The sequence below is a fragment of the Diabrotica virgifera genome, chromosome 10 (genome assembly GCF_917563875.1).
Source record: "Diabrotica virgifera virgifera chromosome 10, PGI_DIABVI_V3a".
Classification (NCBI taxonomy): Eukaryota; Metazoa; Arthropoda; class Insecta; order Coleoptera; family Chrysomelidae; genus Diabrotica; species Diabrotica virgifera.
This window is the reverse complement of record NC_065452.1, coordinates 76034332-76058910: the sequence shown is the minus strand read 5'-3', so window position 1 is coordinate 76058910 and position 24579 is coordinate 76034332. Positions and strand designations below refer to the sequence as shown.

General features: G+C 36.1%; 3 protein-coding genes across 3 annotated transcripts; 2 read left to right on the top strand and 1 right to left on the bottom strand.

The window, feature by feature from the left end:
- Positions 1–7542: 7542 nt before the first annotated feature.
- On the bottom strand, positions 7543–8923 carry LOC126893071 (matrix metalloproteinase-16-like). Its single transcript, XM_050663013.1, has one exon. It carries the CDS (start codon positions 8920–8922, stop codon positions 7543–7545), a length of 1380 nt encoding a protein of 459 aa, XP_050518970.1. The 5' UTR covers position 8923.
- Positions 8924–10674: 1751 nt separating this feature from the next.
- LOC126893070 (uncharacterized) lies at positions 10675–14394 on the top strand. Its single transcript, XM_050663012.1, has 3 exons — positions 10675–10812; positions 11278–13437; positions 13516–14394. The coding sequence occupies exons 1-3, from the start codon at positions 10675–10677 to the stop codon at positions 14392–14394; spliced, it is 3177 nt and encodes a 1058-aa protein (XP_050518969.1).
- Positions 14395–22544: 8150 nt separating this feature from the next.
- Positions 22545–23807, top strand: LOC126893069 (uncharacterized). Its single transcript, XM_050663011.1, has one exon. The coding sequence runs from the start codon at positions 22545–22547 to the stop codon at positions 23805–23807; it is 1263 nt and encodes a 420-aa protein (XP_050518968.1).
- The last annotated feature ends 772 nt before the right edge of the window (positions 23808–24579 follow it).

Here is a 24579-nt window from a genome sequence, read left to right as displayed (position 1 = left end):
GCTTACATTTGACACCTTATTTGTCATTCTACCTGGTATAATGACGGAGAAGTTATATTCGCGGTCGTACGGACCGACAGAAAGATTGTCTAGGCCAAATATCTCACTTTTTGTACCATCCTTGGATTATAAGCTTTCATTTGACACCTTATTTATCATTCTACTTGGTATAAAGACGCAGAAGTTATAGTCGCGGTCGTACGGACCGGCGGAAAGACAGCTTAGGTCAAATCGCTCACCTGTAGTACCATCATTGGATTATCAGCTTTCATTTGACACCTCATTTGTCATTCTACTTGGTATAAAGACGCAGAAGTTATAGTCGCGGTCGTACGGACCGGCGGAAAGACAGCCTAGGTCAAATCGCTCACCTGTAGTACTATCATTGGATTATCAGCTTTCATTTGACACCTCATTTGTCATTCTACCTGGTATAACGACGGAGGGGTTATATGCGCGGTCGTACGGACCGACGGAAAGACAGCCTGGGTCAAATATCTCACCTTTAGTACCATCCTTGGAATATAAGCTTTTATTTGACACCTCATTTGTCATTCTACCTGGTATAATGACGGAGAAGTTATATTCGCGGTCGTACGGACCGACAGAAAGATTGCCTAGGCCAAATATCTCACCTTTAGTACCATCCTTGGATTATAAGCTTTCATTTGACACCTCATTTATCATTCTACCTGGTATAATGATTGAGGAGTTATACTCGCGGTCGGACGGACCGACGGACAGACCATGTAGGTCAAATATCTCACCTTTAGTACCATCATTGGAATATCAGCCTTCATTTGACACCTCATTTCTCATTCTACATGGTATAATGACGGAGGAGTTATATTCCCGGTCGTACGGACCGTCGGAAAGACAGCTTAGGTCAAATATCTCACCTTTAATACCATCCTTGGAATATAAGCTTTCATTTGACACCTCATTTGTCATTCTACCTGGTATAATGATGGAGGAGTTATATTGGCGGTCGGAGGGACCGGCGCACAAATCGCCTAAGTTAAATATCTCACCTTTAGTACCATCCTTGTATTATAAGCTTTCTTTTGACACCTCATTTGTCATTCTACCTGGTATAATGACGGAGGAGTTATATTCGCGGTCGGAGGGACCGACGGAAAGACAGCCTAGGTCAAATATCTCACCTTTAGTACCATCCTAGGATTATCAGCTTTCATTTGATACCTCATTTGTCATTCTACCTGGTATAATGACGGATAAGTTATATTCGCGGTCGGAGGGACCGAGTCACAGACCGCCTAAGTCAAATATCTCACGTTTAGTACCATCCTTGTATTATAAGCTTTCTTTTGACACCTCATTTGTTATTCTACCTGGTATAATGACGGAGGAGTTATATTTGCGGTCGGAGGGACCGACGGAAAGACAGCCTAGGTCAAATATCTCACCGTTAGTACCATCCTTGGATTATATGCTTTCATTTGACACCTCATTTGTCATTCTACCTGGTATAATGATGGAGGAGTTATATTCGCGGTCGTAAAGACCGACGGACAGACCGCCAAGGTCAAATATCTCACCTTTAGTACCATCCTTGGATTATCAGCTTTCATTTGATACCTCATTTGTCATTCTAGCTGGTATATTGACGGAGGAGTTGTGGTTACAGACAGACGGACAGACGGACGTGGATAATACAAAGTTTTCACATTTTTTCAAAATTGGGTGAAAACAATAAAACATGATGCCAGACTGATTTCTTTATGAAAATAATATATACATTCTCAAATTGTCTATTTTTCGTTGTGAATAATATTGTATTCAACAGTGATGCCAAATTTCTGATGCCAAAATGATTGATAATGAAAGTGGGATATACGTTTTCATGTATATAACGGCAGCGACAAAACGGTAAAACACTGAACTAAATGTATATAATATTTTCACTGTACGATCATTTTGGACTCAAACATTTTATGGAATAAACTTATATAACTTAGTAAGAGGTAAACAAGGAAAGCTGATATATTAAAGTAACATCAAGGAATCAAATCTCTAACTACCGAGCTGATTAGACTTCTGGTAGCAAGTACAGGAATAAAGTTATTAAGGTAGTGTAAAGTGGCATCGATATACAGATGCCACTTTGCAAGACGATGCCAAATCGATGGTAAATGCATAATGTATCGATGCCAAATTGATAGTAGGATGTATATATATATATATATATATATATATATATATATATATATATATATATATATATATATATATATATATAAATATATTTGTACAAATATTATCGACCGTACTGTGTTATTATAAATATATATATATATATATATATATATATATATATATATATATATATATATATATATATATATATATATATATATATATATATATATATATATATATATATATATATATATATATATATATATATATAGATAAATATGTAAATAATATACGAAAGTAATATTCACACCTCCGTCTCTCCTACGACCGGTTTCTGCATTATTGCCTCATCAGTACGACTTTATAGGAAAGACGAAGATGAGAACACTCCTTTCGTATATCTGAGGCCGCGATGCAGCCAAAAAGTCATTCACAGACTGGTGCAATCTGAATTATTTAGAAACAATCTACCTACTTTTTTTTGGTAATGAAACCTGTCTGGCCCTCAACTTTGAAGGCACTAGATGGCGCCCGGTTCTTAAAACAAAATACCTAGAACGCCGAAAACAAGAGGCAATAATCGCTGCTTTCTACTTTAACAAAAGTACGAAAATGTGTAAATAATATACGAAATTAATATTCACACCTACGTCTCTCCTACCATCCGTAGACCGGTTTCTGCATTATTGCGTCATCAGTACGACTTTATAGGAAAGACGAAGATGAGAACAGTCCTTTCGTATATCTGAGGCCGCGATGCAGCCAAAAAGTCATTCACAGACCGGTGCAATCTGAATTATTTAGAAAAAATCTACCTACTTGTTTTGGTAATGAAACGGGTCTGGCCTTCCATTTCGTATATTATTTACACATTATTTTCGTACTTTTGTTAAAGTAGAAAGCAGCGATTATTGCCTCTTGTTTTCGGCGTTCTAGTTATTTTGTTTTAAATACCGGGTGCCATCTAGTGCCTTCAAAGTGTATATGTATATATATATATATATATATATATATATATATATATTATATATATATATATATATATATATATATATATATATATATATATATATATATATACATCCTACTATCAATTTGGCATCGATACATTATGCATTTACCATCGATTTGGCATCGTCTTGCAAAGTGGCATCTGTATATCAATGCCACTTTACACTACCTTAATAACTTTTTTTCTGCACTTGTTACCAGAAGTCTAATCAACTCGGTAGTTAGAGATTTGATTTCTTGATGTTACTTTAATATATCAGCTTTCTTTGTTTATCCCTTACTAAGTTATATAAGTTTATTCCATAAAATGTTTGAGTCCAATATGATGGTACAGTGAAAATATTATATACATTTAGTTCAGTGTTTTACCGTTTTGTCGCTGCCGCTATATACATGAAAACGTATATCCCACTTTCATTATCAATCATTTTGGCATCAGAAATTTGGCATCACTGTTGAATATAATATTATCCACACCGAAAAATAGGCAATTTGAAAATGTATATATTATTTTCATCAACAAATCATTCTGGCATCATGTTGTTTTCACCCAATTTTGAAAAAATGTGAAAACTTTGTATTATCCACGTCCGTCTGTCCGTCCGTCTGTCTGTAATCACAACTCCTCCGTCAACATACCAGCTAGAATGACAAATGAGGTGTCAACTGAAAGCTGATAATCCAAGGATGGTACTAAAGATGAGATATTTGACCTTGGCGGTCTGTTTGTCGGTCTGTCCGACCGCGAATATAATTCCTCCATCATTATACCAGGTAGAATGACAAATGAGGTGTCAAATGAAAGCTTATAATCCAAGGATGGTACTAAAGGTGAGATATTTGACCTTGGCGGTCTGTTTGTCGGTCTGTCCGACCGCGAATATAATTCCTCCATCATTATACCAGGTAGAATGACAAATGAGGTGTCAAATGAAAGCTTATAATCCAAGGATGGTACTAAAGGTGAGATATTTGACCTAGGCTGTTTTTCCGTCGGTCCGTACGACCGCGAATATAACTCCTCCGTCATTATACCAGGTAGAATGACAAATGAGGTGTCAAATGAAAGCTTATAATCCAAGGATGGTACTAAAGTTGACATATTTGACTTACGCGGTCTGTGCGTCGGCCCCTCCGACCGCGAATATAACTACCAGCTTGAATGATAAATGAGGTGTCAAATAAAAGATTATAATCCAAGGATGGTACTAAAGGTGAGATATTTGACCTATGCTGTCTTTCCGTCGGTCCGTACGACCGCGAATATAACTTCTCCGTCATTATACCAGATAGAATGACAAATGAGGTGTCAAATGAAAGCTGATAATCCAACGATGGTACTAAAGGTGAGATATTTGACCCAAGCTGTCCTTCCGTCGGTCAGTACGACCGGAAATATAACTCCTCCGTCATTATACCAGGTAGAATGACAAATGAGGTGTCAAATGAAAGCTGATAATCCAAGGATGGTACTAAAGGTGAGATATTTGACCTTGGCTGTCTGTCCGTCGGTCTGTCCGACCGCGAATATAACTCCTCGATCATTATACCAGGTAGAATGACAAATGAGGTGTCAAATGAAAGCTTATAATCCAAGGATGGTACTAAAGGTGAGATATTTGACCTAGGCTGTCTTTCCGTCGGTTCGTACGACCGCGAATATAACTCCTCCATCATTATACCAGCTTGAATGATAAATGAGGTGTCAGATGAAAGCTTATGATCCAAGGATGGTACTAAAGGTGAGATATTTGACCTAGGCTGTCTTTCCTTCGGTCCGTACGACCGCGAATATAACTTCTTTGTCATTATACCAGGTAGAATGACAAATGAGGTGTCAAATGAAAGCTGATAATCCAAGGATGGTACTAAAGGTGAGATATTTGACCTTGGCGGTCTGTCCGACCGCGAATATAACTCCTCCATCATTATACCAGCTTGAATGATAAATGAGGTGTCAGGTGAAAGCTTATGATCCAAGGATGGTACTTAAGGTGAGATATTTGACCTAGGCGGTCTGTCCGTCGGTCCGTACGACCGGGAATATAACTCCTCCGTCATTATACCAGGTAGAATGACAAATGAGGTGTCAAATGAAAGCTTATAATTCAAGGATGGTACTAAAGGTGACATATTTTACTTAGGCGGTCTGTGCGTCGGCCCCTCCGACCGCGAATATAACTCCTCCATTATTATATCAGCTTGAATGATAAATGAGGTGTCAAATAAAAGACTATAATCCAAGGATGGTACTAAAGGTGAGATATTTGACCTAGGCTGTCTTTCTGTCGGTCTGTGCGACCGCGAATATAACTCCTCGATCATTATACCAGGTAGAATGACAAATGAGGTGTCAAATGAAAGCTTATAATTCAAGGATGGTACTAAAGGTGACATATTTTACTTAGGCGGTCTGTGCGTCGGCCCCTCCGACCGCGAATATAACTCCTCCATTATTATACCAGCTTGAATGATAAATGAGGTGTCAAATAAAAGATTATAATCCAAGGATGGTACTAAAGGTGAGATATTTGACCTACGCTGTCTTTCCGTCGGTCCGTACGACCGCGAATATAACTTCTCCGTCATTATACCAGGTAGAATGACAAATGAGGTGTCAAATGAAAGCTGATAATCCAAGGATGGTACTAAAGGTGACATATTTGACTTAGGCGGTCTGTGCGTCGGCCCCTCCGACCGCGAATATAACTCCTCCTTTATTATACCAGCTTGAATGATAAATGAGGTGTCAAATAAAAGATTATAATCCAACGATGGTACTAAAGGTGAGATATTTGACCCAGGCTGTCCTTCCGTCGGTCCGTACGACCGGGAATATAACTCCTCCGTCATTATACCAGGTAGAATGACAAATAAGGTGTCAAATGAAAGCTGATAATCCAAGGATGGTACTAAAGGTGAGATATTTGACCTTGGCGGTCTGTCCGTCGGTCTGTCCGACCGCGAATATAACTCCTCGATCATTATACCAGGTAGAATGACAAATGAGGTGTCAAATGAAAGCTTATAATCCAAGGATGGTACTAAAGGTGAGATATTTGACCTAGGCAATCTTTCTGTCGGTTCGTACGACCGCCAATATAACTCCTCCGCCATTATACTGGGTAGAATTACAAATGAGGTGACAAATGTCAAAGTTTAGTAAAAATGACTCAAAATTAGTAAATTCGTATATCAATCCACGCAAAGTTAGACGTAAAATTCAAATATCGTCTTCCAGTTCTACTTTCGATTACTTTGGGTGAAAACCTAGGACTTACGAAGTCCAATTACTTGTTTTGTTTAAAAATAAGGCATATCATAGACATGCCTTAGGCATCAGAGAAGACAATGACACAGAAAAATCAAAACACAGCAGCATGTCAAAAAGGCCTTAGTTATGTATCTTCGGTCCTGTTAGTCCAATCGTGATGTATAGCACCTCAAATGATAGGATTTGACAAACAGAATACAATGACATAGAAAAATCAAATACAACAGCATGTCAAAAGGGCCTTAGTAGCGTATCTTCGCTCCTATTAGTCCAATCGTGACGTACAGCATCTTAAATAATAGGACTTCATAAATAGAATCAAATTTGACACAAACAAATCAAATACAGCAACAAGTCAAAAGGGCCTTTGTTATGTATCTTCGGTCCTATTGGTCCAATCGTGACATACAGCAGTAGATGATCTAAACGGGTGTCACTACAGATATAGGGAATTCTGTGTGTTAGAGAGAGAGGTATGTGATGTCACAGCTGATATAGGAAAGTATGTGTGTTAGAGAGAGAAACATGGTATCTCTGCTGCTATTGGTCCGATTTAAACGTACGACGGCTCGTTGGAATGGGCGGGAGATAACGAATACAAAAAAACATGGCGGCATAGTGTCAAAAGGGCGCTTTCCGATGTGACGACGTCCGATGGGGCGCGTTCCGATGTGACGGCGTTCTAGCGCTGGTCGATCGGTGCGCGATACCAGATGTGCGATCGGTACCTTAATTTTTCGCGGAACGCGAAGCAGATGCGCGGTCGGTACCTTAAGTTTTTCGCGATCTCGTAGCTACGAAGCGCGCGGCTGGTAATTTTGGAATTTAAATAAAACAACAACATAATGCAATTTTTTTTATTAAAAGAACTATCACTAAAAAGGAACACAGCGGCGCAGCGGTGCGCGATACCAGATGTGCGATCGGTACCTTAATTTTTCGCGGAACGCGAAGCAGATGCGCGGTCGGTACCTTAAGTTTTTCGCGGAAGGATCTCGTAGATACGAAGCGCGCGGCTGGTAATTTTGTAATTTAAATAAAACAACAACATAATACAATTTTTTTATTAAAAGAACTTAAAAGGAACACAGCAATCTTTATTCGTATATAGTTACAATTTTGTTTAACAAAGTTTTTAATTGTTTTAATAGACCGTCTTCAGGGCAGGGTATCCCAAAAAGCCCCCAACTGAACGTTCCTGCTGCTACAACTTTACGTGTGTATTCGCTGTACTTATAATAGGTATTGTTTTGAAAAAAGTAAATAAACCCATCCGTGTACCGGAATGCCGATGTTATTTTATTTGGTATTCCGGGGAAGAGATCATTTATTGGGCCGCGGTTTAAGACATCTCCAGCTTCATTAAATTCAATGTATGAATTATCATTGTACAATAAATATGTTTGACCGCTGTTTGTTTGAAATAAGGCATTTATTTTGGTTCTCGTAGGTATAGAAGGAAACATAAAACTTTTTTGAAGTTGTAAATTAGGGAAAGATGCGTCGTAATACCGATTATTGCTTACAGTTATTAAGTGTCCCTCGGAATTCTGAAAAACATGTGAAACTTGCGTAAACCTCAACTCTTTAGGGAGATAATCAGTAATTAATTCTGGATGTTGTGGAAGACGCATCTCATTTAAATCAAACTTCCATAAATATTTGTCAGACCCAACGTACATGCGATAATTTGGAAACTGTGGAGATGTAGCTAGAAACATGAAATCGGGATACTGAAGTAGACAGATGTTTTTTATTGCAGGTGTTGTCGGCAAATAGATCCTATTTTTCGAAAGTATTGTTTGCGTAACTGGGGCTGTTGACATCGATGTGGGGGCTTCTGTTTGTCCATATAGCCTGCTCATTGCCTTTTTATCATCATCATCAAAACTTGTCACATCTTGTTGATACCAAGGATACATAATAGACGAATCGCTATTACTATGTTCTAGTCCAAGGGTATGACCAATTTCATGCAGTAGGACAGCCAAAAAATTGGCTTCACCATCAGGAGCTCTGCCATTTCCTGCATACCACCGTTCATTGGCATCAAGATGGATTTCGATGCAATCGTTTACGCCAGGATAGTATGCGTGGGCTAATACTTTTCCAGGACCATCGAAATTAAATGGGCATTTAGAGGTTCCTTGACAACTTGCTCGAAAACTATGATTATTTGACACCACAGTTATAGTAATATCCGGCTTTGAAGAAGGTATTATTACTCGTTTAAACTTTAAGTTAGATATTTTCTCCCATCTAACGAAAGCGTCTTCAGCAAGATGTATATAAACTGGATTACTAACAGCTTGAGGAAAATACCAACTTAATGTTGTTTTATTCCACTTCGAATGAATTGCATAGTTATTGTCGCCAACAGAACATCGAGGCTTATTCATCATCATATTCATAGTATCATTATTTAATGTTCCGGTCACCGGAAGATTGTATCTTTCTTGAAATTCAACTAAGGCCATATCGATACTAGAAATAGCATTACTTGATGTATTTAGATATCCAAATCGTTTAAGAAAAGAACCAGCATACTCCAGAGTGCTATTCTCTGCATACACAGATACAGAGAGCAACAATAAGACATGTAAACAGACAAGCATCTCGATTTATACTAAACCCAAAATTTTTTGGTAAAGTTATTTAAGAAAATATTTGAAGTAAAAATCGTTGAAAATAATGAAAATAAATGTTAGCAGATAATTTACATATCGCATAGGAAATAGCGGTTGAGGGTCTAATCGCATTACTATGCAATTTTCGTTATCATACCCACATTTTGTTATTGAGTTATATTTCTTATCATGTGCATAGAAAATGTTGGAATTTTTAAAACCAATGACAATGATAAAACTGAATATAATTTTGCACACGCACACTTTCTACAACACGTCATAGGGTGGGGCACGCAACCGTATAAATTTCAAAATGCACCTCAGGACGGTCTATTCCATAGTCTATTCCTTACTGTTAGTGTACTGTTGTGGTTCAACTAGTTTTGCAAGGTAAGTGTTCTCTTAATTATTTTTTGTTAAATATTTTTTATTTTTCTTGTTTGATTTTGAATAAAACTTAATGTTTTCTGCTCTGCTATTTATAAAATCTCTTCATTCCAGCTGAGATTTATTATTTCGACATTAAATAATTATCTAATTGTCGACATTTTGAATGACATTTATTTTTTATTTTCTCGTAATTATTCGTTGTTAAAATCTTTTCGGTTTTTCAAGTTTTTGGTTAGCTATTTATATATTATTTTAGCACCTGATTGTCTACAAGACCTCATGTCAGCATTTTGAATGACAATTATTTTTTATTTTCTCGTAATTATTCTTTGTTAAATCTGTTCGGTTTTTTCAAGTTTTTGGTCAGCTATTTATAAAATTCCTTCATTTCAGATGAGATTTATTATTTTAGCAACTGATTGTCTACAAAAAAGACATGCTAGCATGACAATTATTTTTTTATTTTCTCGTAATTATTCGTTGTTAAATCTGTTCGGTTTTTTGGTCAGCTATTTATAAAATTCCTTTATTCCAGATGAGATTTATTATTTTAGCACCTGATTGTCTACAAGACCTCATGCCAGCATGACAATTATTCTTTTTTATTTTCTCGTAATTATTCTTTGTTAAATCTGTTCTGTTTTTCTTTGATTTTTTTAATTAATGTTTTCTACTCTGCTATTTATCCCTTTATTCCAGATGAGAGTTATTATTTCGACATCTGATTGTCTACAAACAAAAAAGACTTAATGTTAGCATGCTGAATGTCAATTATTCGTCATTCTTCGTAATTATTCTTTGTTAAATCTTTTCGGGTTTTGATTTTGAATACAACTCAATGTTTTTTGCTTGGTTATTTATATCACTCCTTCATTTCAGATGGATTTATCAAAAATTAATGCCTCATCTGTCGTAGCGAGGAAACCCGTGAAGAAACTCAAAGAATTACCGATCGACATTCCAGTACCCATTACGGGAGCCAAAATTGTGACGACAAAGTTTGGGCAAGCTGTTCTGTTAGATTTGGGGGAAGAGGTGGTGTTTCTACCGCCTAGAGTGACAGATACCTACAGCCCCGTCATTGAGGAGTTTTCGAGCGGGAAGTATTCGATAGTTTATCACGGCCTGGTGGACTGCGGCCAAAAGTACCAGCCCATGACATCATTTAAAATTATCTAAGCGAAAATACTGAGAGAAAGAGAGGTAAGCAATATGGATATTGTTAAACAATGTAAAAATTTACTGTTATTCATCAAAAGAATCAGAAAGATAGTTTTTGATAAATTCACAGCTAAAGACAAAGAAATTTGGGTGAAACGCTTAACGAAACAAATCAAAACTTGTAATAAAGTAATAAAAAAACGCACTTTGCCTATAGGTACAATTAGAAAACTGCAAACGCATGTAGGACATTTTAAACATTTTAAACAGATTATTTTCAATAGGCATGTCGGTATGGGGCTAGACAACAAACTAAAACATAGAGTTAAATGGGAAAATGTAGTTTCCGCGTTTAAAAGTCGAATTAAAACTGGAGTTATAGTTAATTTATGGCATAAGGACTTAGCACATTTCCTAAATGATTGTTATATTATTTTTAAAAATAAAATCAGAAAAATTTTAAAAGCAGATAAAGTTGTTAAAGTTAATGTTTGTTTTTGTGGAGAATTTATTAAAAAATCGGGGGAGGAGGAAATTGTAAATTTTAAATATTTTAATACAAAAAATGCTGTACTAGACGTATCTACCGATACAGAGCGGTGGTTTTTTGAGAATGTTAAAGATAAAATAAATCTTAAATTATCCGAGTTTCAGGAAAGGGACTCCGGTTTTGCATTAAATAGAATTGTATCTTTAGAAGTAAATATTAATCGATATGAAATTGGAAATGGTTCCTCGTATATTAAACTTCCTGAGAGTATTCAAAAAAAGCGTGCTTGTATTAATGTAAAAAATTCTGATCAAGCATGTTTTTATTGGGCAATAGTTAGTGCCCTCTATCCAGCTAAAGCACATAAAGAACTCCCATCCTCATACCCATGGTACAGTACAGTACTAAAAACAGAAGACCTAGAGGCACCAATGCCGTTACATCAAATTTCAAAATTTGAAAAATTAAATAATATATCAGTCAATGTATTTGCTTTAGAATTAATAGAAAATAATGAAAAGTCATTTTTCACAGTATATCCAGCTAGATTAACTAAAACAGTCGTTGCCAAACATGTAAATCTTCTTTTAATTCAGAATCACTATTTTCCTAAATTAAACGATTATGAAGCACCTCCAGTGGATAATGATAATTCAGAAATTAAGTACCACTACTGCCACATTACGGATATGTCTAAATTAGTTGCTGGTCAATTAAATAAAAGAAAGGCCAAATTATTTCTTTGCAATAGATGCTTAAATTATTTTTCAACTGAAGGGAAATTGTCGGAACATGAAAAAATGTGTGCAGATATGAATAATTGTAAAATGTCTTTTCCTAAATATGATGCTGTTAGTTTTAAAAATTATACTTATAAACAAACAACGCCATTTGTCATATATGCAGATTTTGAGTGCATGTTAGAAAAAGTTACAGACCTCCAAACATCCTGTTGTACTAAAAAATATCAAAAACATATTCCGTATAGTGCTGGATACTATGTAAAATGTAGCTATGATGAAAAGTTGTCTTTTTTTAAGAGTTATAGAGGCATTGACTGCATGGAGTGGTTTGCTAATGAATTACCAAATTTAGCTCAAAGTATTCATTCGAAAATTAAGAAAATTATACCAATGCAGGAAAACCCGAGTACCAGTAAAGCCACAAGGTGTCACATATGCGAAAAATGTTTTTCTCCTACAGATATCATTGTTAAAGACCACGACCATTTTACGGGGGAGTTCAGAAATTTCGCCCACCAAGCCTGTAATTTAAATTTTAAAAAATTGTTTGTCGTCCCAGTTATTTTTCACAATATGAGTGGCTACGACAGTCATTTTATAATTTCAGAGTTAAGCAAAAAAGGAGATATTAGTCTACTTCCAGTCAATAAAGAAAAATACATTTCATTTACACTTAACGATGCTGTTACTAATATAAAATTTCGATTTATTGATTCATTAAGATTTTTAGGAGCCTCTTTAGATGAATTGGTTTCAACATTAAATAAAAATGACTTTAAAATTTGCAAGCGAGAATTTAGCAGGTTAAGTGACGATGAATTTAAATTAATAACTAAAAAAGGGGTATTTTGCTATGATTTTATTGATTCTTGGGAAAAATTAAACATTACCGATTTACCTCCAATAGAGGCATTTTATAATAAGCTAAACGATACGAATCTTACAGATGAGAAGTATGCTCATGCTAAAATAGTTTGGGATACCTTTAACATTGAAAATTTAGGTCAATATTCAGATTTGTACTTAAAAACCGATATTGTGCTTTTAGCAGATGTTTTTGAAACTTTCCGCAAAAAATGTTTTATAACTTATGGGTTAGATCCAGCCTGGTACTACACAATGCCCGGTTATTCTTGGGATTGTATGTTGAAATACGTGGGGTGTAACCTCGAGTTATTGCGTGACGTTGACATGATACTATTTATGGAGAAAGCAATTCGTGGAGGAATTTCAGTATGTAGCGGTAGAATGTCGGAGGCCAATAATAAGTACATGTCTAATTATGACCCCGCACAGCCCTCAAAATACTTAATGTATTTTGATGTCAATAATTTATATGGGTGGGCTATGGGAGAACCCTTACCCTACGGAGGGTTCGAATGGATGGATGCCAAAGACATTGATGTTATGTCTGTACCTGATGACTCTCCCGTAGGGTACATGTTACAAGTTGACTTGGACTATCCTCGCCAATTACATGATCTGCACTCAGATTTTCCATTCGCTGCCGAACACCGCAAAGCTTTGGGTTCAAATCATACTAAACTAATGACAACACTTTATAATAAAAAAGAATATATCGTTCATTATAGAAATTTAAAACAAATGCTGGCTAATGGGTTAGTTTTAAAAAAGATTCATAAAATTTTGAAATTTAAGCAGTCTGCGTGGCTGCGACCCTACATAGAATTAAATACTCGACTTAGAGCTGCAGCTACGAACGATTTTGGAAGAAATTTATACAAATTGGCCAATAATAGTGTATTTGGAAAGACTATGGAGAATATAAGGAAACATAGAATAGTAAAACTAGTCAGATCATGGAATGGGCGATATGGTGCTAAAAATTTAATTTCTAGTGCCAGGTTTCATAGCAGAAAGATATTTAATGAAAATTTAGTAGCTATAGAACTGATTAAATCAGATCTAGTTTTTAATAAACCCTTATACATTGGCATGACTGTTTTAGATATATCAAAATTATGTATGTACCAATTTCATTACGACTATATGCTTCCAAAATTGGGCGCAGATAAATGTAATTTAATGTATATGGATACCGATAGCTTTATTTATGAACTGTACTGTCATGATGCATATGAGGAAGTAATAAAACAAGATCTATCAAAATTTGATACATCCGATTACGCTGTAGATAATATCTATAATATTCCTCGCGTAAATAAAAAAGTTTTAGGAGTAATGAAAGATGAAAATAAAGGAGAAATTATGACAAAATTTGTGGGATTACGATCAAAAATGTATACTTTTAAAGTTCAATCTGGTCGAATCACTAAAAAAGCAAAAGGGACTAAATATAATATAGTAAAAAATGTTATAAAATTCGATGATTATGTAAACTGTTTAAATGATTTTAAGGAACAAACTGCTACTCAACACTCCATTCGGTCATATAGCCATAACGTCTATAGTATAGAACAAACAAAAATTGCGCTAAGTCCTTATGACGATAAAAGATATTTAATTCCAAATAGTTTTAGAACCCTACCATTGGGACATTACAGTATTTTAGAATAGATTTTTTTTTTGTAGATGAATGTTCCATCATTGACCGACCTGTCTATCAAAAAAATCTGTGAAACAACAGTATCAGCATCATATTTCATCGAGCAGTCCCCCTTGCCGTGGACATTAACAAAAATAATATTAAAAAAATTTCCTTTATATAAATGGGAAACGATGATAAGCAGTGCTAAAAATGATCCTATTCCTTCATATAAAGGAACAGAATTTATTGCTTGCTCTAAACACATACCGTCACATTTAAGAAATGTCGTATTAGGAAAGTCAGATTGGGGGAGTATATTTGAAGATGAACACTCCAGTTATTGTGTATGGGCTAATGGATATTATCTTAAGCAGCATCGCCTAAACGTATGTAAATCATGTTTTTTTGCATTCAAAAATGCTCATGAGACCTTAAATAAATTTTTACTGGTGCGTTACGACCATACTCACGAAGTTTATGATGCTGATGATATCGTTGAATGCGTATATCAGCAACCATATTATTGGTGCAATAGTTGCTTTACTCAAGTTTTATTCGATTTAAAAGATTACGAGTCTTGCGTTAATGCATTACATGAAATGCCTAGAAATAACAGGTTTGATGATTCTGAACCAGAAGTCTGAAGTAGGCAGTAATATTGATTCTTTTTTAAGGAACAAACTGCTACTCAACACTCCATTCGGTCATATAGCCATAACGTCTATAGTATAGAACAAACAAAAATTGCGCTAAGTCCTTATGACGATAAAAGATATTTAATTCCAAATAGTTTTAGAACCCTACCATTGGGACATTACAGTATTTTAGAATAGATTTTTATTGCAGAAGAACGTTGAAATGTCTCACAGATGTGTTACACCAGACCTATGGACTCCCGCTAATCTGCAACAAATAGCAGCCAATAAAATTTATTGGGATGTAGTTGATGCTAATACAAAGACATTTACGCTTCCAAGTGGAGAGCAACATCCTCTCCCTCAAGATGTGATTGGTATTGAACGATGGTACAGCAAGCAAGGATGTACCGCGAATTTTAAGATTCCCAAGCAAATACGATTCAGTTTAAACGTAAATTGTATAAGAGAATTAAAACTACAAATTGTGAAGAACTGTGAAAAAGTGATGTCATGCGGGTGTCGAAGATGCGGGGCTCCCTATGGATTCCCCCCAATTTACAAAAAATAGCGAATACAATCCTAAGTAAATTGTCTAAGAGAATTAAAACTACAAATTGCAAATATATAAAAATTGATTTTTGAGACGAATTATGTTCATAAGCTACTATCTCTCTTTTGTACTAAACGCATAACAATATCCACGTGCTATCTCTCTCTTTCTTGTATATATATTGTAAAATAGTTTGTAATATATATATATTATGGTAAAATAAAAACTCTAAATTGGTATTTTTTTTTATTTATTCAAATCATTAATTACCCTAACTTTATAAAAATAAATGAACTCCCTAAGAGCATTGTTTGTCATATCATCTGACATTATAGAACAAAAAGCATACAATATTTGCAAGGGGTTTAAACTATCTGCAGCATTTTTACAAAAATCTAAAACATTATAATAATATTCACAAAAGTTCAAATTTTCTAACAACTGCATACGAGGCGATAGCACACTAGTGTTAAGTTCAACAATTTGCTTCACTTCTTCTTCATCCATATAGTACTCCACACCATGCTTCTTAACAATAATGAATTTACAATCATCGTAAACTATCGGGGTAACAGTGCAGTATTCTTCGCATGGAAAAGTTGGGTGCATGAGGTCATCAGTTGATTGGAAAAAATCAATTAGTTGTTGTGTAATGATTGAAATAAAGGAATACCATTCGTATGCGCTGAGTGATATTCTGGTTGGTTTATATTGCTGAGATAAAATCACTGCAGGCGAAAATGATCTTGCAGGGCTTATACCACATTGTACTTCATAGCCCGATAACGTGTATTTTGTTGCAAGCAGGTAGAAAACTTCTGATTTGGCGGCAGCCTCATAATTTTCCAAAGCTCTATCTAATTCTTGATTATAGTCTTCGTTGCTAGGCATATCGATGCTAAATTCACAACCACCTGAGGAATACCCACTATCTTGAGAGCCACCTGAAGAATACCCACTATCTTGAGAGCTCATGTTCACTTGTACTGACATTGATACTGAAGCATGAGTTCTTTTATATTCCCCTACTCCTTGTGGTAAAAACAACCTCTTTGCAAAAAATGTATTGCTACGCGGCGGATTAAAAGATAGATCCTCCTAAACTACGTCATTAACGTTAATCCAGCTGTTATGTTTGCTGTCCATACCGAGCCATTTCACATACATCTTATTGCCTTTTCGTCTAAGTACTTTTTCAACCAAGTAAATGTCAGGGTTTAATGTTTTCTGTAATTCTTCTTCGTAAAACCCCCCGCTAATCGGTATACCGTGCATGTCTTCAAGCAAATACGTTATAGGATTTGTTATCTTAACTTTTACAATTTTAAATAATTCCGTCGTCCAATTGGGCGTGTAGGCCTTTTCAAATAAATGTTTTGTCTTTGAGACACGCACAATGTCACCAATTTTATATTTTCTTGGACCAGCAATTTTTAAATGACTATAACTCTTGTTTAAAATAGCTTTTTCGTTGGATTTGTTGACCTGAGATGGTGTGTATCCCGTTTTACTGTGCCTTGTATTGTTGTATTCCTCGGTAATTACAGGTAGAGCTTCTAACCATTTGTATGATCCATGTAAACTGAAATACTTGTACAACTTTGCTTTTAACGTTCTAATGACTCTTTCACAAATGGCGGCTTTTTTAATCGTGTAGGTGCTGTAATGATTAATTTCGTGTTTTTTCATTAAATTTTGAAATTTTCTGTTATAAAATTCTGTTCCCTGATCGGATTGGAGGTTCTTCGGAAGTCGTCGAGTATGGGCGAGAATATCCGAAAATGCTTGAGTAATTTCCTCGCCAGTCTTGGTCTTTAGAGGGCGTGTCCAAACATATTTTGAAAAACAATCAATTACGACTAGTATTAGTTTAAAATTTTTATTTTGGTGTGCGTAAGGACGCATTTCGGCCAAATCCATTTGCCACAAGTCATCGATTCCTTTGATTATTGTTCGTCGACGAGGATAGATTTTTCGTGCTGGTTTATGCAATTCGTTCACCACCTGTTCCTTTTCTGTAGACATTTTCTTATTAACGACCAGCATCTACATCTACAACATGTGTGCGCAATAGATCAATATTACGTACTATATCCTGTAATGTTTGCTCCACTTGTTTTAACCTCTGTTCCATCTTCATATCGTGCATCGTATGGTTTGCAAGTGTTTCTGCAGCTTCTTTTATGCTTTTATCCGCATCCTTTTTTAGTGTATTCACATCATCTTTGATTATTTTTTTCAATTTTTGCTCGAGAAGTGGAACTGTGGTTTTATGAAGCTCTTCTCTTACTTGATTTAGTTCGATCGCTAAATGTGGAACTGTGGTTTTATGAATTTCTTTTTGTACTTCGTTTAGTCCGACGGCTAAATCCTGTATATCATTAGTTTTTTGTTGCAACAACTTATTTATATTGTTCTCCGTATCCTTTTTTAGTGTATTCATAGCATCTGCGATTATTTTTTGTAGCTTTTGCTCGAGCAGTGGAACTTCTTTTCTTACTTCGTTTAGTCCGATTGTTAAATCTTTTATATTAATGGATTTTTGATCTAATATCGCATCATGGGCTTTAATTATTGGAAAGTATACGCTACGCATCTCATTTATTAGATTATCAACGTATTTTTTCGTTGCAGCATCACTATATTCTGATGGGTCCTTAACATTACAAATTTTCACATTTTCGGCATTAATGTTTCCGGCAGGAGTATGTGGAAATGTAACTCGTACTGCCTTTTGGGTGATACTGTTACGAGAGTGATGACCGAATTTGTCGACACTCATAATGGGAATGATGCCATCATTCTCAGTTACTCTATTATATTGGCTTCTTTTAGTTCATTGATGATAGCCACGATTTCGTTGTCGTGAGATGTGTTGCCGGCGTCTTTCGAAGCCACCAAGAGTTTAAGACGATCAACTAACTCATTGACGTCATCCCAATAAATATACTCTAAGGGTGCAGCGTTGTATGTTAAACGAGAGTCATCCAACCCCGTTCCTTTGACCGTAGATGAAGATGCTGACCGAGCTGTTTTCGTTCTGTGGTCGAGTTCTTTTTGTGATCGAGTTGCATGCTTTTTCATTGCTGTATCAGGTGGCTTGAATAGAGGTTTAATAATAGAATGATATTTTTCTCCGCTGGAACCTTTAAGGCGTCCTAAGGTATCCAGATGAATCTCTGTGTTAATCAGCAGTGTTTTATACTTTTGTAAATCCTCATCATTATACTGTTCTGGGTTTGGGTTGGCATAAAATAAAAGGTGATATAGGCCTGGCGTACCACTTAACCTACGTTCTTCAAAATCCCGTTCTCGAATTATTACTATGTCTCCATTGTCTTTGTCAAAGTTTATTCGACGTTTTCCCAATATCCAGCCACTAATACTATCGTAAAATGGACCATAGTTTTTATCGATTTTATCGTCTTTTATCAAATATTCTTTTATGTACTTGTGACTTATTGGAGGATAGTGGTCGATATATTCGTCTGTGGCGTCCATCGGAATCTCGTTAGAACCGGAGATTGGCTCTTGAATGTTTTCATCAGGTGCCTCGGGTGCATCAAGAAATACATCCTCATCCTCCTCCTTTTTCACCTCTTCTTTTTTAACATGTCCAAACTTGTTAGTGATAGTATGATGTAACGTTTTTGATGATTGAGCAATATCCTTGAGAGGCTTCGAGATTGGTTTAAAAAGTTTATTTAGTGACTCATCTTGCTCTGTTCTACCTAACTTCAATGCCAAATATTTTTTGCGAATTGATCTAGCCAATTCGGTAACTTTCTTCTTGCGAAGGGCAATGGCGACCGTATCATCTGGCATTTTGCTGGCGACTAAACAAACACCTTACAATTTTATATATTTATCAAATCCTTTGCGATATCGTCCATTGTTGAGAGCAAAATCTTTCATAATTACCACAGTACCATACCTATCTCTCCAACATTCTGAACACATTTTTTTAAATTCATCAAATGACATGTCTGGCGATACGTGTTCATCAAATATATGTTTCAAATTTATCTCGTCTTGCTTGAACAGCACAATCATGTTACAATTGTCTCTTATTAGCTGCTTAGGTATTTTTGAATATGTTTGGCATAAGTAAGCCGCATCGATATCTTTATGTCTGCACATGGAATAATACTCACGAATCTTGTGTTGGCCATCACATGCGACATCGTCAAATAAAAACACAGAGTTTGGTTGAGCTTTGTTGGGATCAATAATTTCTTCATTGTCTTTAAATGGAAAATACCCTACACCTTTGACTTGCGCTAATGCATCTCGCAATAGTTGGTATTTCGGTTGAAAGAGGGATTTTGAATAAACATAGACATTTTTAAACTTGACGCCATTTGGACTAAATAAAAGTGATAGCATGGCGTTAGTTTTTCCACATCCACTTGGACCACAAATAATGGCTCTGAATGAGTTTGGTAATAATTTTCCATGTTTACTGTTGGTTGCTTTCTGTACAATATCTAGATTATCAATTGGTAACGTCTGCTCTTGTTGAATGACTCTCATCGTGTGTTAAACATAGTAAAAATATGAACAATATATTACCAATGTCACCAAATGCATGACCATCAGTCCAATGTTGGTGTTCAAAGGGGAAGGTCTTTTGAACTCTCTAATTAATAAACTTCCAGTTGAGCTTTATATTCCTGGTTATCAGTATTGTGGACCTGGAACAAAACTAAAAAAACGTCTTGCACGCGGAGATCCGGGAATTAATCCTTTAGACGCAGCTTGTAAACAACACGATATCGCTTATTCGCATCATACATCTCTCGAAGAACGTCACAAGGCCGATAAAGAATTGGAAGATAGGGCTTGGGAGCGATTCAAGTCTAAGGACGCTAGCTTTGGCGAAAAAAGTGCTGCTTTACTTGTAACCGGTGGAATGAAAACGAAAAGAAAGTTGGGAATGGGATGTCCTCGTCGTCGTGGAAGAAAAGGACGTTATTCTTTCAATCGGGATGTGGTACCTAAAATTGCAAAGTCCATGAAGAGAGGAGCATCGTTAAGAGATACTGCTTTGACAGCTGTACGAATAGCAAAATCGGTAATTAAAAAACTTGGTGGACGAAAAACAGTTGATCTTCCACGAGTGTTGCCACTAAAATCTGGAGGTTTCCTACCCCTCATACCCCTATTTGCAGGTCTTTCTGCATTGGGGGCTTTAGCCGGTGGTGCAGCAGGGGTGGCGAAGACTGTGGTTGACGCAAAGAACGCCCAAAAGAAATTGGAAGAGGATATGCGCCATAATAAGGCGATGGAACACATCGGCTCAGGTCTGTACTTGCGTAAGAAACCAAGAGGCGGATTCGGTTTGTATCTGAAAAAAAACTTCCAATAAAGCTACCCAATCGTCCGCTGTACGACTTAGAGATTGCGCATTACGCGAAAACACTTAAAATCCCACATTTTCGAGGTGTTTTCATGAATGACACTCTGCCTAGACACGGTCCTCGAAAACGTGAATGCGCAATAGTTAATCTAGATGCATCATCACACAGCGGAACACATTGGGTAGCATATAGAAAGATAAACAACGACGTAGAGTATTTCGATTCATTTGGTAATTTGAAGCCGACCAAAGAACTTGTTAAATATCTAGGTACACATACAAAAATTTTCTATAATAACCATCAGTATCAAACCTACAATCAAATCATTTGTGGACATTTATGCCTAAAGTTTTTATATAATGGAGCATATTAAAGGCATGGAACTGCTTCTGGACCATATGTTTCACAAAAAACGTTTTGAAGGATTCAGTGAAGAAGAACTAAAATTAATACCGCTAGATTATATTATACGAACTGTAGAACCTATAGAATTGTTATATATATGGCATAAATTGCCTGGGGAATATCGACAAGAATTTAACCTGCAGATACTACTTCCCTGCTTCGTGCATTACAACAGACCTGATTGGAGGACTCATTGTGATGGCCCACCCGGTTCTCAAGCATCTTGTCATTTATGTAAACTTGCTTTAGAACAAATAAAAAAAATGTGAATAAATTTGTTTTTTTACTGTATATAAACCTATTAATCTCTTGACCTGAATCAGTCATCATGTCGCAGTTGTTGAGAGTAAACAGCACGAATAACATATTCTCGTTTCAACCTCCCACACCGATCGTATTAGATCCGAAAAAAGATTACGAAATAGCTCTTCGATTTTTCCATTCTTACAACAGTATACCAAACATCGAAAATTGCAAGTTTTATTACTACGATGTCAATAACCGAGTGCAACATTTTGATTTCCCCGATGGATGTTATGAAATTATCGATATTGAGGAATACATACAAAAGAAATTGGGGGCTGCCAATACATCTAAACCTGACATGATATTTAGTCTAAAACCTAACCACAATACGTTGCAGTGCGAAATCTTCAGTCAATTTAAAATTTCATTTCAACCAAATGACAGTCTTGGTACAATATTAGGGTTTTCTCCCGTAATACTAAATCCTAGACAGACACATTCTTCAGATCTACCTGTTAGGATTATTAAAGTATCTAGCATACGCTTTGAATGCAACATTAGTACCGGAGCCTTTGACGGTAACAGACCTGCTCACACGCTCTACGAATTTGTCATACAATCAAATCCTGGGTACGCAATTGACGAAACCCCTCACAATTTGTTGTATTTACCTGTTGTGCCACAGCGTGAAATTACCAATATCACTGTGTTGGCTGTCGATCAAGAAGGACGACCTGTGAACTTTAGAGGAGAAGAGAGCACATTGGTGCTGGAACTTAGATCAAAAAGCAGATGGGATTAGTAATAGAACAATCTACCCAGAGAACGCCATTAGTTGTGCAACCATCTCAGCAGCAATATCTTAAACAATCTACCTACAGAACACCATTAGTTGTGCAACCATCTAAGCAGCAACATCTTACGTCCGCAAACAAATTGTTTTTACAAACGTTGGGTTTTAAACTGAAAAAATGACTACAATGTATGGAAAGAGAGCGCGTTCAAACAACATCACAATGCCTCCAATATTTGATATTTATCGTAAGCCAATATTTGATGAATCGATTCGAAAGGCTGAATACCGAACTTATGCACCATTCATCAAATCATTCAACTGCAATGATATTGTCGAATTTAGCATTAATCAAGTTGACTCGTTTTTTGCAATGAGCGAAACCTTGTTATGCATTAAAGGATCACTCGAAATAACTGGAAATGGTGGCGTCAAACTAGCAAATAATGTGGGTGCCTTCCTTTTCGATTCGTGTACGTACAGCGAAAGCGCAAGGGAGATGGAAACAGTGCGGGATCCTGGCATCGTAAGTGCTGTACGTGCCATGACATGTTATACGCAAGAAGATTCTAATTATATGGTTATGGCTGGATGGAATTACCCTAAGGATCCAATTCTAAACGCTGCAGATCATTCATTCAGCATACAGATGCCTCTTAAGCATGTTTTCAACATTTTTAATGATTATCCATTGATTACGTGTGGTCGTCAAACAATAAGACTAGTTCGAGCTCGAAATGATAACGATTGCATAGTTATTACAGAAAAACAAAACGCTGACAAAACTACAACTGTTACAACCGCTAAGATTAACATTACCAATATTGAGCTTAGAGTGAAGCACATATTCCCCAATGATGATATTAAATTGGAACTCATGAAATCTATTCAACAAGATCAACCTATAGTTATTCCGTTTAGAAAGTGGGAATTACATGAATTACCTGCTATTACGAGAGGTGCCAGGCGTGAAGTTTGGGCTGTTAAAACTAGCACATCAGTTGAAAGACCTCGTTATGTTATTGTTTTCTTTCAAACCAACAAACGCGACAAGATTACAGCTGATCCTACTTTATTTGACAATGTCAACATCCAAAGTATTAGATTATCGTTAAATGGAGAATACTGGCCAAACGAGAGAATGCAATTGGATTTTAGCAAAACCGATTACAATGAAGCCTATTTTAACTATACCGAATTTTATCCTAGCTACATACATTCCCAACAAAAACGACCTCTACTCGATTTCTCAGCTTTTAAGAATCGTGCATTGTTCGTTATCGATTGTTCGAAACAAGAAGAAAGCATGAAAGCATCCACCGTTGACGTAAAACTCGATATTGAAGCGAATAACGGTTTTCCCGACAATACCAAGGCCTATTGTATTATTATTCACGACTGTGTAATGGAGTACTTCCCTCTCACCGAAATTGTAAAAAGTCTAAATTAGATGCATGAGGTGTCAGTAGTACACGAGCAATCATCATGAGAATAGCATTCGTAGATATTCAGGGATTCGTTGTGGATGGGTGGTTTGTTCCTAAAGAACTTTCCATTGAAATAGGTTATAAACGAAGTCATTACATCTTTTTGCCTCCGAAACCATTCAATGCGCTAAGTAATGTGGATAAGAAGACCGCATCATACGTGGAGAAGAATCTGCTAGGCATCCGGTACTCTGATGGAGAAGTTGAACTATCTGAAATAAATAAGATACTGCAAACCGAGTTGTTATATACAGCTGACTGTATCTACGTTCGAGGGAAACAAAAAGCAGAATATTTGGATAAGAAACGCCACGTTTTTGGAATTTTTCCTCATATTATTGATGTTTGCAAGTTCGATGGTACGCCTCGTGCTGCTGGAAATCTTGGTTTTACTGCAAACCCCCCATGTCATGCCGCTGGATTATTTTCATGTGCAGAAACAAATGTGAATCGCCTGCGTGACTGGTTTGTCAATAAAATAATGCCAATGTAATTTTTCTGTGTACAAAATAAATATTTTTTAAAGTTATGGGTTTTTTATTTAAACGCCTTATTTATTGATCAAGTCTTATATTACATGATGATTCAAATTTTCTCTTAACAATTTTAAATATAATCTTTATAATTAAAATAAACACTGAAGCTAATATTATACAAGTCATTGCAAAAACATTATCTATTTCACTTTTCATGCTTTCTTTGTTCATCGTTGTTGGCGCCGGCGTCGATAACATC

Coding starts and splice junctions, on each gene's coding strand:
- LOC126893069 (XM_050663011.1), top strand. CDS start 22,545: ATGTATGGAAAGAGAGCGCGTTCAAACAACATCACAATGCCTCCAATA.
- LOC126893070 (XM_050663012.1), top strand. CDS start 10,675: ATGGATATTGTTAAACAATGTAAAAATTTACTGTTATTCATCAAAAGA. Junction 10,813..11,277: donor AAATCAAAACTTGTAATAAA/GTAATAAAAAAA, acceptor TCCGAGTTTCAG/GAAAGGGACTCCGGTTTTGC. Junction 13,438..13,515: donor ATAATAAAAAAGAATATATC/GTTCATTATAGA, acceptor TTGAAATTTAAG/CAGTCTGCGTGGCTGCGACC.
- LOC126893071 (XM_050663013.1), bottom strand. CDS start 8,922: ATGGCCTTAGTTGAATTTCAAGAAAGATACAATCTTCCGGTGACCGGA.